This window comes from Chaetodon trifascialis, chromosome 17 (genome assembly GCF_039877785.1).
Source record: "Chaetodon trifascialis isolate fChaTrf1 chromosome 17, fChaTrf1.hap1, whole genome shotgun sequence".
Lineage (NCBI taxonomy): Eukaryota > Metazoa > Chordata > Actinopteri > Chaetodontiformes > Chaetodontidae > Chaetodon > Chaetodon trifascialis.
In genome coordinates, this window is record NC_092072.1 from 22,222,347 (window position 1) to 22,236,204 (window position 13,858).

At 40.6% G+C, this 13,858-nt stretch overlaps 1 protein-coding gene across 4 annotated transcripts in view; it reads right to left on the reverse strand.

The window, feature by feature from the left end:
* phf14 (PHD finger protein 14) overlaps positions 1-13,858 on the reverse strand; it is a 91,153-nt gene that overhangs the window by 25,508 nt on the left and 51,787 nt on the right. For 2 of the 4 annotated variants that reach the window (XM_070984281.1, XM_070984280.1), the window contains exon 17: positions 11,313-13,575. The exons of the other annotated variants lie outside the window; for them this stretch is intronic. In XM_070984281.1, the coding sequence (XP_070840382.1) occupies positions 13,569-13,575 (7 nt within the window). In that variant the 3' untranslated portion in view covers positions 11,313-13,568. Of the gene's footprint in view, positions 1-11,312; positions 13,576-13,858 lie in introns of those variants that run through there. 4 annotated transcript variants of the gene reach the window in all.

Below are 13,858 nucleotides of genomic sequence, written 5' to 3' on the forward strand. Positions count from 1 at the left end.
TAAAACCACATTCATGTGGTGACAGGATCACTGCGAATGATCTCCAGCTGTGCTGAATATTCACTGTCATTAACAATGTATTGATCAATAGAAAATGTATTTCAAAATAGAAAACTTCATGCTTCATAATATATTGTAGCCTATTCATAACATGAGGTATGGCAGGAGTCTCCAAACGCATTTTTTTCCAAGGCATTTTTCTCTGGGGCTAGACAAAAAAAATAAAAAAATAAAAAAATCGAATAATATTTAGGCCCAATTAGCCTATTATTGTTTAATATTTTCACTTTCTTTCAAAATTAATGTTATTTTATGAGTCTATATCAATGTGAACAGAGACCTCAGAGCTTCATACAAAACCTACAGTTCAATTACCAATGAGTGCGTCCTAATCGCAACAGGACCACCAAATAAACAGAAATGATGCCTCCTGGGTCTAGTGGGTAAGCTTTGTGATTATCTGTCAGTATCCATTTCTGTAGAACTGGTGAACTATGAATTCTGGACTTTTTTCAAAACAAAATCCAAAGTTGAACTACCAACGTATGCTTACCTCAATGAAAACTCCTCTTCAAGATCCCAAGAAGCAAACAAAAATATTCAGTTTGAGATGCAACACAACAGGTGGCCAACAAAAATAAACACAAGTGATGTCCCTTGTCTCTAATACACACGCTTTGTGGGTAAATTATGAATTATGGACTTTTTCAACCATCACTCTGAGGACGGGCTGGACCTTTTCCACTGGTGAGTAACATTACATTCATACATTTTCTGACTTCATTAATATTCTGGGAATGTGGCAGGCTAGATGTGACCTGCGGGCCATCAATTGACGATATAGACCATTTTACCAGTGCATGTGTACTTTTCATAAAATATCTTATGTTTTCTTTTCTGCTTTTGTTTTTAGTCATTTGCATTTTAAATAAACCGAAGTTGAACTGAATTTGAAGTTGAACTTGTAAAGAAAAATAAATGTGAAAACAAGAATTTGTTTCAGAGAGAGAGCTGTGCGCTGGAATTATTATTTATTTCTTGGCAAACAATAGTTTATCCATTTTCTCATAAGTCAATGCATACAAGTTTTGGTCTCTTTACAGGCATGGTACCAAACTTCATGAAACTCCACGTAACAACCAGACTGCTCTGCGTAACTGTCAGTGCACCGGACTGTTTTGTGTTGTAGGGGTTTAATCAAGTACAGCTGAGGATGATAGCAATGTCATTAGTGTTACAGGTATTTGGTCATTTAATGAACAAACTGAAATTCTGAGTTGATGATGTGCTAGAGCAAAATCTGGGGATCATCGAAGTGATTACAATTCATCCAACAGTTGTGTTCATCCAAGTGGTAGACTGACAGACATTGCCATCCATAAAAAGATTTTCAAAATTGTTTGTTATTCACTTCAAAAGTTGAACTCTGGCAAATAAAGATGTCAGTGGTCAGTGGTACATCTGTCATTTGTGTCTTATGTTTCTTTCCCTGTTTTCCAACCTCTCAAGCTGTCCTTCTTTCCTCTATAATGGAGACGAATAGAGCAGGTTCAGCTTGACCTCTCTGGCTGTTAAGCTGTTATCAGATTTTCATTGGAGAACGTGAATCTCCTTCATTGATTAGGACATAATTGGCTCTAATTGAGGAGTGTGTGTGTGTGTGTGTGTGTGTGTGTGTGTGTGTGTGTGTGTGTGTGTGTGTGTGTGTGTGTGTGTGTTTACCAGGCAGGGGCTTGTTGAAGGGCAGTCAGCCTCATAAATGATTAAAAGAAAAGTCTACTCTCTTTGTGCTACAGACACAGGTCAGTCTATCCTGGTTCAGATACATCCATGCTTTTAATTCATTATACTGATTCTGTTCCATTTGGTCAGGACTGTTCTGTCTTTTCATGCTGTGGTTTCAGGATGAATTTATACACTCAGTCCACAAAGCTATCTGTGCATGATTTGTGCCGCCAGTGTTTGGATATCAATTACTAGTCTCAACAATGAAGCCAGCTTTGTGTTGGATGTGTGCGTTGAAAGGAATTAGGCAGTTTGATGGTATCGGATCTGATGGCACTACAAATGCAATATGATAGATGGCAAGTATGCCTCAGGCTTTGACTGAGGCAAAATATGAAGAGGCTGATGTTCCACAGAAAGGGGCTGAGAGCACTTCTGGTCTGAACATGAAGGAATTATGCGCTTGGGGAGGGCCATTCTGCATTCTTTTGTTCAATTTATTCAGAATTTGTATCCATGGAGGATAGTATCCATGAGCAAACCAACAGTGAATTTCTCTTATTTCATTTTGCTAATGATATTGAAATAATTTTCAATTTTCATCACATACCCACAACAGTCAATCAAGGCTCAAAATAGATTCTGTGGATACAGTTCAAGCTTTTTTCTGAATAATCAACTTGTCTGCCTGTAAGTATTTTTCTCCCGCTAAACAAAAACCACTGTGTTCAAAATCAATGCTGTACAAAAGCCCTCTACTGTGGCCCAATACATGACACAGTACCATAAAGGCTTCCCTACACACTAGAAAAGGGTTTGGAACTATTTTCAATATAAATGCATCACAACTTTTTGATAATGTTTTTTTTGTAATAAGCCTTCACTATGTAGGAAAACCCTGTCAAACTACAATAGGTCAATGTTGATCCAGGGAGTCTGGAAACTGTGATGGACGTTTACAACGGAGAGTTTAGGTAATGAGTTTACCATTGACTAACAAGTACATTTGGCTATCCTGTGAATTTTGTTTCCAATCTGTGTGATTGACTGACTTTTCAGACAATGTCACTGTGATTCCAGATGTCAGCAATTAATTTGCTGACTTGTTGTCACTGGAAATGATGGCCAAAGAACAAACACACAAACATACATAAACATAAGACCCAAGTTGTAATAAACCAGAGTTATCCTACTGTATAAGCAACCAAGAAAACACAGTGGAGACTCCACCTGCATTCAGAGTGAGAAGGGCTAAACTCTGATATGATACCAGCTAGGATAACATTATGGAAGGTAGCCCTCTGGCACTAGGAAAAGAAAATCTGTGAAATAGGTCTAATAATATACCTGTAGTGTTTACACATTAAGCATGGTAGATTTACTCAAATCAGAGTAGAAATTTAATTGGCATAGATAATTGGCATCTTATGAGTTGTAGGGGCATAAGCTACCAGCTGGTGCACATTAGCGCAAATATGCCGAGGCAGGTGGATCTCTCTCTCTCTCTCTCCCTCTCTTTTACTCACTCACTCACTCACTCACCCCCCCCCCCCCCCCCCCCCACACACACACACACGCAAACACGCACGCCAAAGAATCTTGGATAGGCTGAGCAGGCATATCTGCCTCGTAAACGATGGGAGTTTAAAGTGCCCTCCGGCCACCTAGTGAATAGAAGACAAATGACCAAAGTGTGTGTGCCTCTCTAATGAGCACACTCCTTTTGTTGCACACAAACCGCCAATTGATTTCACATGAATCTCCAACTAAGGCAAAAAGGAAGGAGCATACTCTTCAGTTTCACTGCTGGAGACTCTTGAAGACCTTCCAAACACACAGGAGGGCTCTTTTTGTTTAGCAAGACTGTGACAGCTGCACACATGCTTCCATAATTACTTTACCTTAATGAACCCTGTTGTAATGTTTGGTGTGTATTGTGGGCAAAATCTTTGAATTAAAGCAGTGCTCACTGATGCAGACGCACCATTTTCTGTGTCTGTGTGTGATAATGTGGTTTTTAATCTTCATTTATACATGGCAGGCGGGTTAAATTCAGCTATGTTTCAGCAAAAGTGAGCTTTAATTTTGGACAGTTTCTCATATTCACACTGACCAACACAACCACACACCACTGCTGTAAAGGCCTGGCAACACTTTTATTACAGAAATAGATTATGTTCAGTGCAGTTAGAATAATTGCTCATGGAATCAAAGTAAAGGCACAATGAGCTTTCACGTAGAGATCAATTTTGGTGAACTACGGCACAGTACTTCACATTGACCAATAGCCAAACATGTTGACAGTGTCGACGTTTGAGGAAAAGAAAGGTGAGAGCCCCCAGTGAAAGAAACTGTCATAGTGTTACCTGTGTCATGTGAGCTAATACTACAAAACAGACAAAGAGTCGATGATGTTGGATTTCTCTCTAACTAGCAAACAGAAGTCGTGCAAGTAGTGCAAGCAAGCCAGCTAGCTTGGTGTACTATTGTGGTTCACTAGCACTAGCATGTTACTGATGAGCTCACCAGCCACACTGGCTTGCCAACTAGCTGCTCAATCAGAATCAGAATCAAGTACCTAATCACCACTTCCACCATATCCACTGGTGAGGATAATCATGTACACACAGTTTTTGCTGTGCCACCATCTGGTCCGGAACAGCACAAAGCATCGAGGCCGGTTAAAATACTTTGGGAAATGTTCTCTTTTGCCATCAATCCAAGTCATTAAATTAATCAATTTCATCTGAAATGTGTTTTGAACACAAAGAGGAGTTTAGCTCAAAGACTCCGAGTAGGAAAAACGGCTCATAAAAAATGAGTAACCCCCTCCAGAATGAAAAATAAAGCAAAAACAAACAAAAAAAAAAGCAAAAACAAAATCCAAAGCTGTTCTGCTTGTTACTAATTTCCCCAAATGCCCAACTGTTCCTTTAAGGATTCAGCATCTGTCTTCTGCGGGAAAGGGGAGTGTCATCCATTCATTCCATCACTCAGTGCTGGTATTCATGTCAGCAATCAACCAACTATCTAACTGGACTGCTGTGTTTGGCAAGTTTGGCCCGTCAGCTGGCTGTAGTATCGAAAACTAAATGCTGTCTCACCTGCTATGGGCTTGTATCCAAAAAGAAGTATCTGACAACAATGTTTTCATTGGCAATGTACATTTTTTTTATCACAGATGTATGTTCAGGAAAGAGATTTGATTCACACTTTAAAGCAGTAGCTACTAAATGACCACTATGGCCTGACACTGAAGGCCAAAGTTCCTGAAGATGCAGTACCACTGCACAGACGCTAGCTGGGGACTCCAGAAAACTCTGATCTTAAAGACATTTATTCAGAAGGAACCAGAAATCCAACGCACTGTTGTTTACTTATTATCTGTTAAACTCCAGTGACTGCAAATGACTTACAGCGTGCAGGACTTCTGGTTCCTCAGTTTACATAGTTTGTGTCTCAATGCACCTGTTAGTAAAACTAAGAAAAATTAAGGGGATCACCAAAGTAATTTGGCTTCCTCCTTTCACAACTACAACCATGTGTAAAACATAAATACAAGATAATGTTGTAAATTGTTCATCCTTTTTTACATATCCTCAGCTGAAAAGGTACATAGACAATACATTTAAACAGTTGTTTATTTAAACATCCAGCAGTTACAGAGCAACATTATCATTCTTTTTAATTGTATTTCTGACCTCCTGGCAAATTTAAGACCAATATTCACTTTCTTTTAGTTCTGTTTTTGGTCTCTACTAACTCCTGAAGGAAATATCTGGCTCTTTAGCCACTAACAGCATCTGTCTGCCATTGCTGAAATCAACTTCCTGGGGATAAAAATGAGAGCAAATACATTAAAGTTGCAGTCGGACACAGTTAGCTGAACCTCACTAGAAAGCCCTGGAAAGCTGAGGGGAGCTGCAGATTCAGGTGATAATTCTATGGAAATTCATCTCTATGAGTTATGCCTTTCAAAGTGTCATAGTGTTTTCACATTATCATCTCATACATTGCTAGAAAATTAGCCATTAAAGCTGTATAAGACTGAAAAGGAAGTACTTCATGGGATGTGTTTGCTTGGTTAAAATGTATGAAGCCTTAACCATACAGATATGATGTCATGTGATCTTTTACTGCAGACTGTCGCTTAACTACAGAGGTAGTGAGGAAACAAATGCTTCTGGCTGGTGCTTTAGTTCCATAAAAATCAAATATGTGCAGCGTTGGGCCCTTGGAGGATGGTGAACTTAGATCCTCAATGGCTGATCTTCGTAATGTAGCCAGTGTTCAGTCGCTTCATTGTCTGAGCCACCTGCTACCACCAGCCTATCTGCTCCCAAAACTGCCCTTACACACCCAGCCTTAGCAAGGTCCTTGATGTTATCAAAGCAATTTGGCCCTGCTTTAATCATTGGAAAAATTGAGCAGCCCCCCTCCCCTTCCCTTGTACTTTGGAACCAGACAAAATCCAATCACTCATAAGAGAGGTTATTGATTGATGTAATCTTATTGGAGGTGAGGTGGTGGAGGGGACATGATTGATTGCTTTTGTCTGCTACACGTGTTGCTCTCAGTTGGCGATTTGTGTCCACTTTCATCTGGTATTTAATCTCTGTGTGAAATTCTTAGTTCCCCTCCTCCCCTCGGGTGTCACCCCAGAACCTGTCGTCGCCAAGCAAGGCTGATGGCCCGCAGTTCTAAGCTGGCTTCGTTTGATCTCACCCACCTCTTCAAAATTGCTGTCACATTTCTGTCTGGGTCTCATAAGGGGAAGAGGAAGCACCATTACTCAAGGAACCACAAAGATCCTCCATTCATCCACAAAGCCTGCAGTAATATTCAATGACGTATCACCACAACTAAATTAAATCAAACTGATGAGGACATGTATGACACAATTTTAAATTGAATTACTTATACTGTATGCCTAAATGTGAACTCTTTAGACTTGAAAATGTAGAAAGATAATTCAAGTGAAGTGAACCATGTCGAAGCAGAGGACAGCAACAAATCTTGCTCATTTCCTAATGTACTTGATTAGTTTTATGAGTCGATTTCAAAAAGAGTAGCTAGAACTCGAAGCAAACTGATTTATTTACAAATGTTTGGGGTTTTTGTGTTGTAGTGTCAGAGAATAACCTTATCAATTCAAACAGTCAGTATCTAATTCATATCTAGACAGAGATATGATGCCACATAACATAATTTTACTCATTACATCTCTTAATCAATGGAAAATGATCAGTGCAAAGCATTCTGTGTTTTGTAAATAACACTTGAGAAACCAGCACAAAAGCAATTAAAGCAAGTCTATGCAACTTTTGAAAGGCAGCAGTAACCCTGACCCTGACCCACCCTTGTCACTATCGCTACATGCGTCAGCTATGAGATGATGGTAAATGCTGAAATGCAACAAAGCAGTAGTGCAAGTTGAGAAGAGATACAAGTCAGCAAAACTGATGATTCCAGTTAAGCTTGCTAAAATCACTGAACATAAGCTACTGCTCATGAGACCTTGTGTAAGGTTCAGCAAAGGTTCACCTGAAGTGCTTGTTGGATAGTCAACAGTGTAATCCCCTCATCCCCACGCCTTTCCAATGATGGAAAAATCCAAGTCTGAAAGTCCTTGTAGTAAAGAATGTCGACCTGCTCTATATGAAAGATAACTTTTGTTGTGATTCGGTGCTATAAAAATGCTATCAAAATGAAATCAAATTCCATTGAAAATCAATCAGCTCACTTCCATGGAAAGGTACAAGAGAGTAGGCAGGGTCTGAGCTTCTCTCTCAAACTCTCACAATTTCTGTCATTCATATTCCCACCACAGTGAAACACCATAAATTGTAAATGGACTATTTGTATAGAGCTTTTCTAGTCTGACTACCATTCAAAGCACTTTTTTGTAAAAGTCTGCATTCACCCATTCGCATACATTCGTATGGTGGCTAAACCTGCTCATTAAGAGCGTTACGCATTCAAAAACACTCAGACACCAGCATCGGGGCAACTTTGGGGTTCAGTATCATGCCCAAGGACACTGCACGTGGACTGCTGAGGCCAGGGATCGAACCACTGACCTTCTGATAGGTGGACAGCTCTTGAGCCACACCTTGAATGTCTGTTCAAGACTATCAAAGAGAGTGTATCTTTACTCCAATTTGAAGGATTATCACATCTCGCCCCTCTCCATGATGACAGGCATAAAAACACTTGTCCTTCAGACATGTTGGACAACAGGTCATAATGACAAGTTTGTTTCAAGCATACCCAGCTTTAATGCTGACCCACCTTTGTCACTGCGGCCAAATGTAACAATCATGTGATAATATATATATTATACAGCAATATGGACAGAAGGTTTGACAACATTAGCAACCACAAGCTGCTGCTTTTGTTCTTTTGAATTCAGTTTTTTTATTTATGACATAGCCTTGCTTCAAGTGTTAATATCAGTGAATAACTTGTTTACTTTAGGGTGTAATCATTTAGTCTATTTTGATTAGCTTCTCTGTGGCTGAACCCCTTGAGGAGTAGCTATTTAGATAGGCATCAGCTCCCATGTTCTCCTTTCCTTATCAAAACCAAACCAGATGACAAAACAATGACAAAAATCAAAAACACAGAAATGAGGCACTGAGCTAATAACCTTAATGATGAGACACAGAACCTGTAGGGTTATTGATGTTGCTTCCCAACTGCTTTGTATCCACAGTCATGGGTCCATGTATTGACAGTGGGTTTGTGGCCTCGAAAACTTCCTTTCTCTCCACCAGCTCTGGTGTCTGAGCCCAAGTGACTGAAACAAGGCAGTGAATTTATCACAAGTGGGCAATGCAATTATCTTGGGAGTGTCCACGTGACAGAAATCAATATGACACAAAGCGCTCAGCCATTGACTCTCATCCATGACAAAGTGTGCTGGTGTCTTTCCATAGAAAGGAGTGGATTATTGGACTTTGTGAGCCTCCTACTTTTTTGATTTACTGTTGGGTCACTGCAACATTATAAAAGAGCCATTGTTTTACAAGAGGGGGGAAGCAATGAATGGACTGCTGAAGTCACACCTATGGAGAAAGCCAAGTGAGAGGGGCTGCCTTTATTAGCTCATTTGAACACAACTTATTCACCGCTGGTATGGAAAGGAAGGGGAGTGATCTCTACCGCTCTCACTAGGTGCTTTTAATGTGTCTGAGGTTTTTCATATTTTCCAGCAGGGGGCCCCAGTGAACTGGGAACAACCCTGGAGAAGAGTTGATTTCAGCAGCAGGTCTCTGTCATCACTTCTGTGGGACAAACTGGCGCCTTGTGGCGTCTCACCAGGCCAGCAAGCCTACTAGCTACGTAAATTCTACTAGAGATACAAACAGCTTGTAGAACATTACAACTCCATTAAAACAAGACCATGGCGAGGTAATCAATAGATATAAGGCACCAGTAGAGCTTTGTGGTTCATATATGGTGTGTAATGATTAAAAAATGGGTTGGGAGGCACGACAGAGCAGTTATAAGATGGTAAGACAGAAACCAGGCGAGGAGGAGGAGAGGGGAGAACGTTTACCTCAGGGAGCATTTGAGAGCACCCACACTGTGGAGGAATCAGTGGGATAAAGAGACAGGGGAAAAAGTTGAGGAGTAATAGATTTTAGCTGCTTGGCCGCACTTCCCACTCAGCCCCAGTCTGAGCTCTTGTGTTTTCTGTTTTAATAGGGGGAAAAAAGGTGAAGTCAGCAAAAACAAAATGCCGCCATTAAATCATCTCCCCGGATCCAGTGTCAGAGCAGTAATGGGAAACGCACTCATCATCAGAAAGGTTACTGCTTTCCAGAACCTCCCTGCTAGCTTTTCTCTCTCTTTATCTCTCGGCCCCTCCCCTTCCTGTGCCTCCTGGCCTCAGTCTCATCCAATAACCAGAAACCAGCTGTAGCTGAGCTGATCTCCGGTTTGCTTACTGCTGTTCGGTCCCCAAAGACCCTAGGGTCAAGGATGAGGGATTGGGGCAGCTACAGTTCGCTACGGTGAGTTGGTTCCATCTCACGGAGATGCCACCATGTTGAAAACCAAAATGTCTCTCTTTCTATCTGTCCCCCACAATTGTTTAAAGAACAAAGGGGCAGCCTTTTTCTTCACCAATATTTCCGAAATCCACCTGCAGACAAACTGTGCCTTTTGTTACAATATGCTAAAAATTTCACCTTTGCTTTCTATGCCAATGGGGACAGCAGTATCGGCTCCATTTGTTAGAAACTGACAAAACACTGACAATTTGACAAAAAAAAGTCGAACAAATGAACAACTTAATCATCTGATGGGTGCCATAAAAATTTCTGAAAGCTCCACAAAATTCCAGCAAGTGGATTTTGTGCTCAATATTTTCGTCAAATACTATTTCCAAGGCTCAATAGCTCAAATACTTCAATGAAATCTGATGAGGATGATTTTGGTTCCAGTGACCCTCCTTATCTTTACTCTTATGACAGCATCAAGCTCCATCAAGGCTAGAGCCAGACCAAGAAATATTACTTAATATTGGATGTACAGCCCCAAAAAATGTAAATTAAAACAGAAGAAAAAAATCTGCAAAAAATGCAAAAACACGACTGAAGGCCTGTCAAGAGTGTGCCACAAAAACAGGCACCGAAATAACCCATGCCCTAAAGCCAAAGCCATGTTGGCCAATGAGAAGCCTTAAAAAAGCTTTTAATGGTAGGCTATGTGAAACTAGAGTTCCAATCCTACTGTGGTGAAGGCCATGGTAGGATTTGTAAATTTGCAACCGGGTCTTGTCAAAAACCAGCAACATTGGCGGTGGGGTTTGTCACGCCATGTGTCATGTGACTTCCGTAGAGCATTCTGTGACCTCTGCACCTCAATAATAATAGAAGAGTAATGGTGCATTTCAGTGTAAAAAATGAAAAAATTCCTGCTAGCAAGGTTAGTGCCAGCACTATTTTGGCCGCACAAACCATTGCACAAAGATAACAGAACACACACGCCTCTCCAGAGGATGAACCATTTTTCTGGACACTGCATGACAATGTTGTGTAGCACCAACCTCAGAACAAGATGTCAAATTTAAACATACATATCTCATTAACTGACGTTAAGTGACAGATTGCAATGAAATTTGCTGAGCATATAATACTCCTGAGCTGATGAACCCTTTTGTATTCTCTTTAAATGCCCCTTTTTTGACTTTGCTTCATTGGTGGTCTCTGGGTTGTCAGCTTCTTGGTCTCATGCTCAAAATGATTTTTAAGGAGTCTTTTTCAGACGTGAGATTTGTGCATGTTGGCAATCAGCCACTACAATACTGTGTACAAACAGTTCTCAATTTTTTTCTCAAGTCTGCGCTGATCAAACCTTGTCAGTTACTGCAGTAAGAGACTCTAGAAGATCAGTCTTGACTGTACCGCGCTGAGAGGCAACATTTCGTCTGAGCCACCTCCCTCCCCCCCGACAAGAAGGCCACTTCCCAGGTGATAAATCACAGATGACAGAGGGCATTACACGCACAAACGGACCGCCGCTGCCGCACCTTTAGAACAATTAATTAGCTGGCTGACACTCATTTATCACTGCAGCAATAAGGTGAAAAAGTCAAGAGTTTATTAAAGCTCTGCTTAATTTTCAAGAGCAATAGGCCAGAGGCTGAGACACTTCACATACACAACAGCAGCAACATTCACATTCTTACTTCATACAGTATCACAGTAATACACTATACAGTACACAATTAATCAGAAATATTCCCTTAATAGCATGTCTGCAGAGAAATGTTTGGCAATTAAAAGAAAATATGGTAGTCACTTTAAGACTACATCACAAATCAGAGTTGAACTCTGTTGACAACACAAGCATATGATATTTAATCAAGTATGTAGGCACGAAAAGGAAAGACATGTATGTTTGGCCTCTTCAATAAATACTGTACACATTGTCACACTACATAGCTACCTGGCATTCAAATTCCACGAGACCACATCACTTATGTTCAGTTTTAAATTACTGTACAGCCTGAATAAATAGATATAGCCATGCATTGTAGAACTGACACGCAGTCTTTGAGACTTGAGTATGAGAAGTGAGAAAGGACTGGTCAAGAGTCAGCAAGTCATTCTGCAGTGAGATCTCATCTCCAAAGACAAACTCAGCCCGGTGTTGTTTCTGGACACACTCCAGAGACAAAAAGCAGTAAACTGCATGGGTTTGACTGCTCCCAAAAGCATGCATATAGGGCCCTCGGTAGGCAACAGAGTGACATACGAGGGCAGAATGTGACACTTGTCATGAGCCCTGACAGAGCAGCAAGCAGCTGTTGTTTTGACAGCATTGACTATAGGCCACCAGGGACACAGAGACAGAGCTGGGCTTCTTTCTGAGGACGTGTCAGTTTAACTGTCACTTGAAGATATGCAGACAGAGGAAGACTTCTAAATGCCTTAAGACACAAGAGACAATTTGACTAATATTTGAGTACTATAACTGCTAACTACACTAGTTTGTTTCTACTACAGATGCTTCATGGTAGCATTACTTAACTGCTAAACTTGATACACAAGAAACAGTTGGCTTTTCTATACACAACACTAACTTTTCTTAATTCTGGGCCTCAATTTACTTAGAAAACAGCACAACACTAAGTCTGGGAAATCCAAGTGCATCTGCAATGAACCGAATTCACAGCAAAATGCTCATGGTGACCGGGTGGCAGATGACTTTGATTGATAATACTGACTGGTACTGATGAGAAGTCGTATGTGGAGGTCAAAAGTGCAGAACACCAGCCTAGAAAAAAAAAAAAAAAGATCTGAAAGAATTCACATACTTGTTGGATGCAGGTGAGCCCCAGGAGGCATAGAGAGGAATTATTCCTCCTTAGTCAGACAGTGCAAACATCAACTGAGTGCAGCAGTTTTCTGTGAGCTTTTTGCTGTGCATCCACACTGCGAGCAACACAATCAACAAGCTGAGTGTGTTCCTCTCATTTCCTACAGAGGGAAGCTCAGTTACCATGTGAGCACTCACGAAGCTTGTAGGCTTTGCACAAACTTACTAAACTGAACGGCCAGATCTGAGATCCCATGGGTGTTTGAGCAATCTAGAAACCTGCTTTTGGATGGAAAACAGTGCATTCTTCAGTGGTCTTAATGTGTCAATAGTGGGTATACTGTCAGCAAAAAAACTGACTGTCCTGTCATATTGAACCGACTTCCACTTTATAGCTGATAGATCCCTCCCTGTCTAATCATAATTCAAAAGAAAATACATCATATTAGTAAAGTAATGACACCATTTCATGGAATCTTTAAAGATACCAGCAGACAAAATCTCACAAATTAAATATGGAATAGCCGTCCATCAACTGGCTCGATGGTAAGCTCTTCGGTCATTCTCTCCTTATTTGTATTTAAGGCTACCTACAATAGAAGTTATTTGTCAAAATGATTTAATACATGAAATGTATAAATACATAACTTGTTCTTACTTGGTAAACTTTGCAAATGCAGACAATTGCATTGATGCAAGTGAAGCCACAATTGGTCACTAAAATAATTAACCAAGAGTGTAAAGCGTCCAATATTAACCAAACAAATTTAGTCTCCAACAACATTTCAAAATTTATGTTCCAAGTTTTAGATTTAGACGGTTCCGCTCAATTTTCGTTGGACAGTTGTTGGTCCAGTTTGGATCAGAGGTGGTTGCGGGGCAGCGTGACGGTGTCATTCTTCAGCCTGACTCGAGCACCATTCTTCAAACGCCTCAATTTGCCACTCTCTGTCTCTAAGCCAACGGTCATCTGTCCCGAGTTTTTATGGGAGGTGAGGTGGCTGCCCCGGCTCTCACAACCTGTGCAATGCAAAGATAGAAAGAGTCAGGGCAGCACACCTCACACCCCGACCAGCAACCCTTACAACTTAAACACTGTCTCAAGAGCATGACAAATAAAACACAAACACTTTGGTACACAAGTGTTGAGCTTTTCCCTTCATCTATTTCCACGATACTGCTCTTGCCATGGATATTGTATCATTACCAAAAAAAAAAAAAAAAAAGATTTTACTGCTAGATTGAAACAGTACAAAGTTTCTTGATGCTTCTTGTCTGAAAAGAAGTGCAAAAGAAATACATC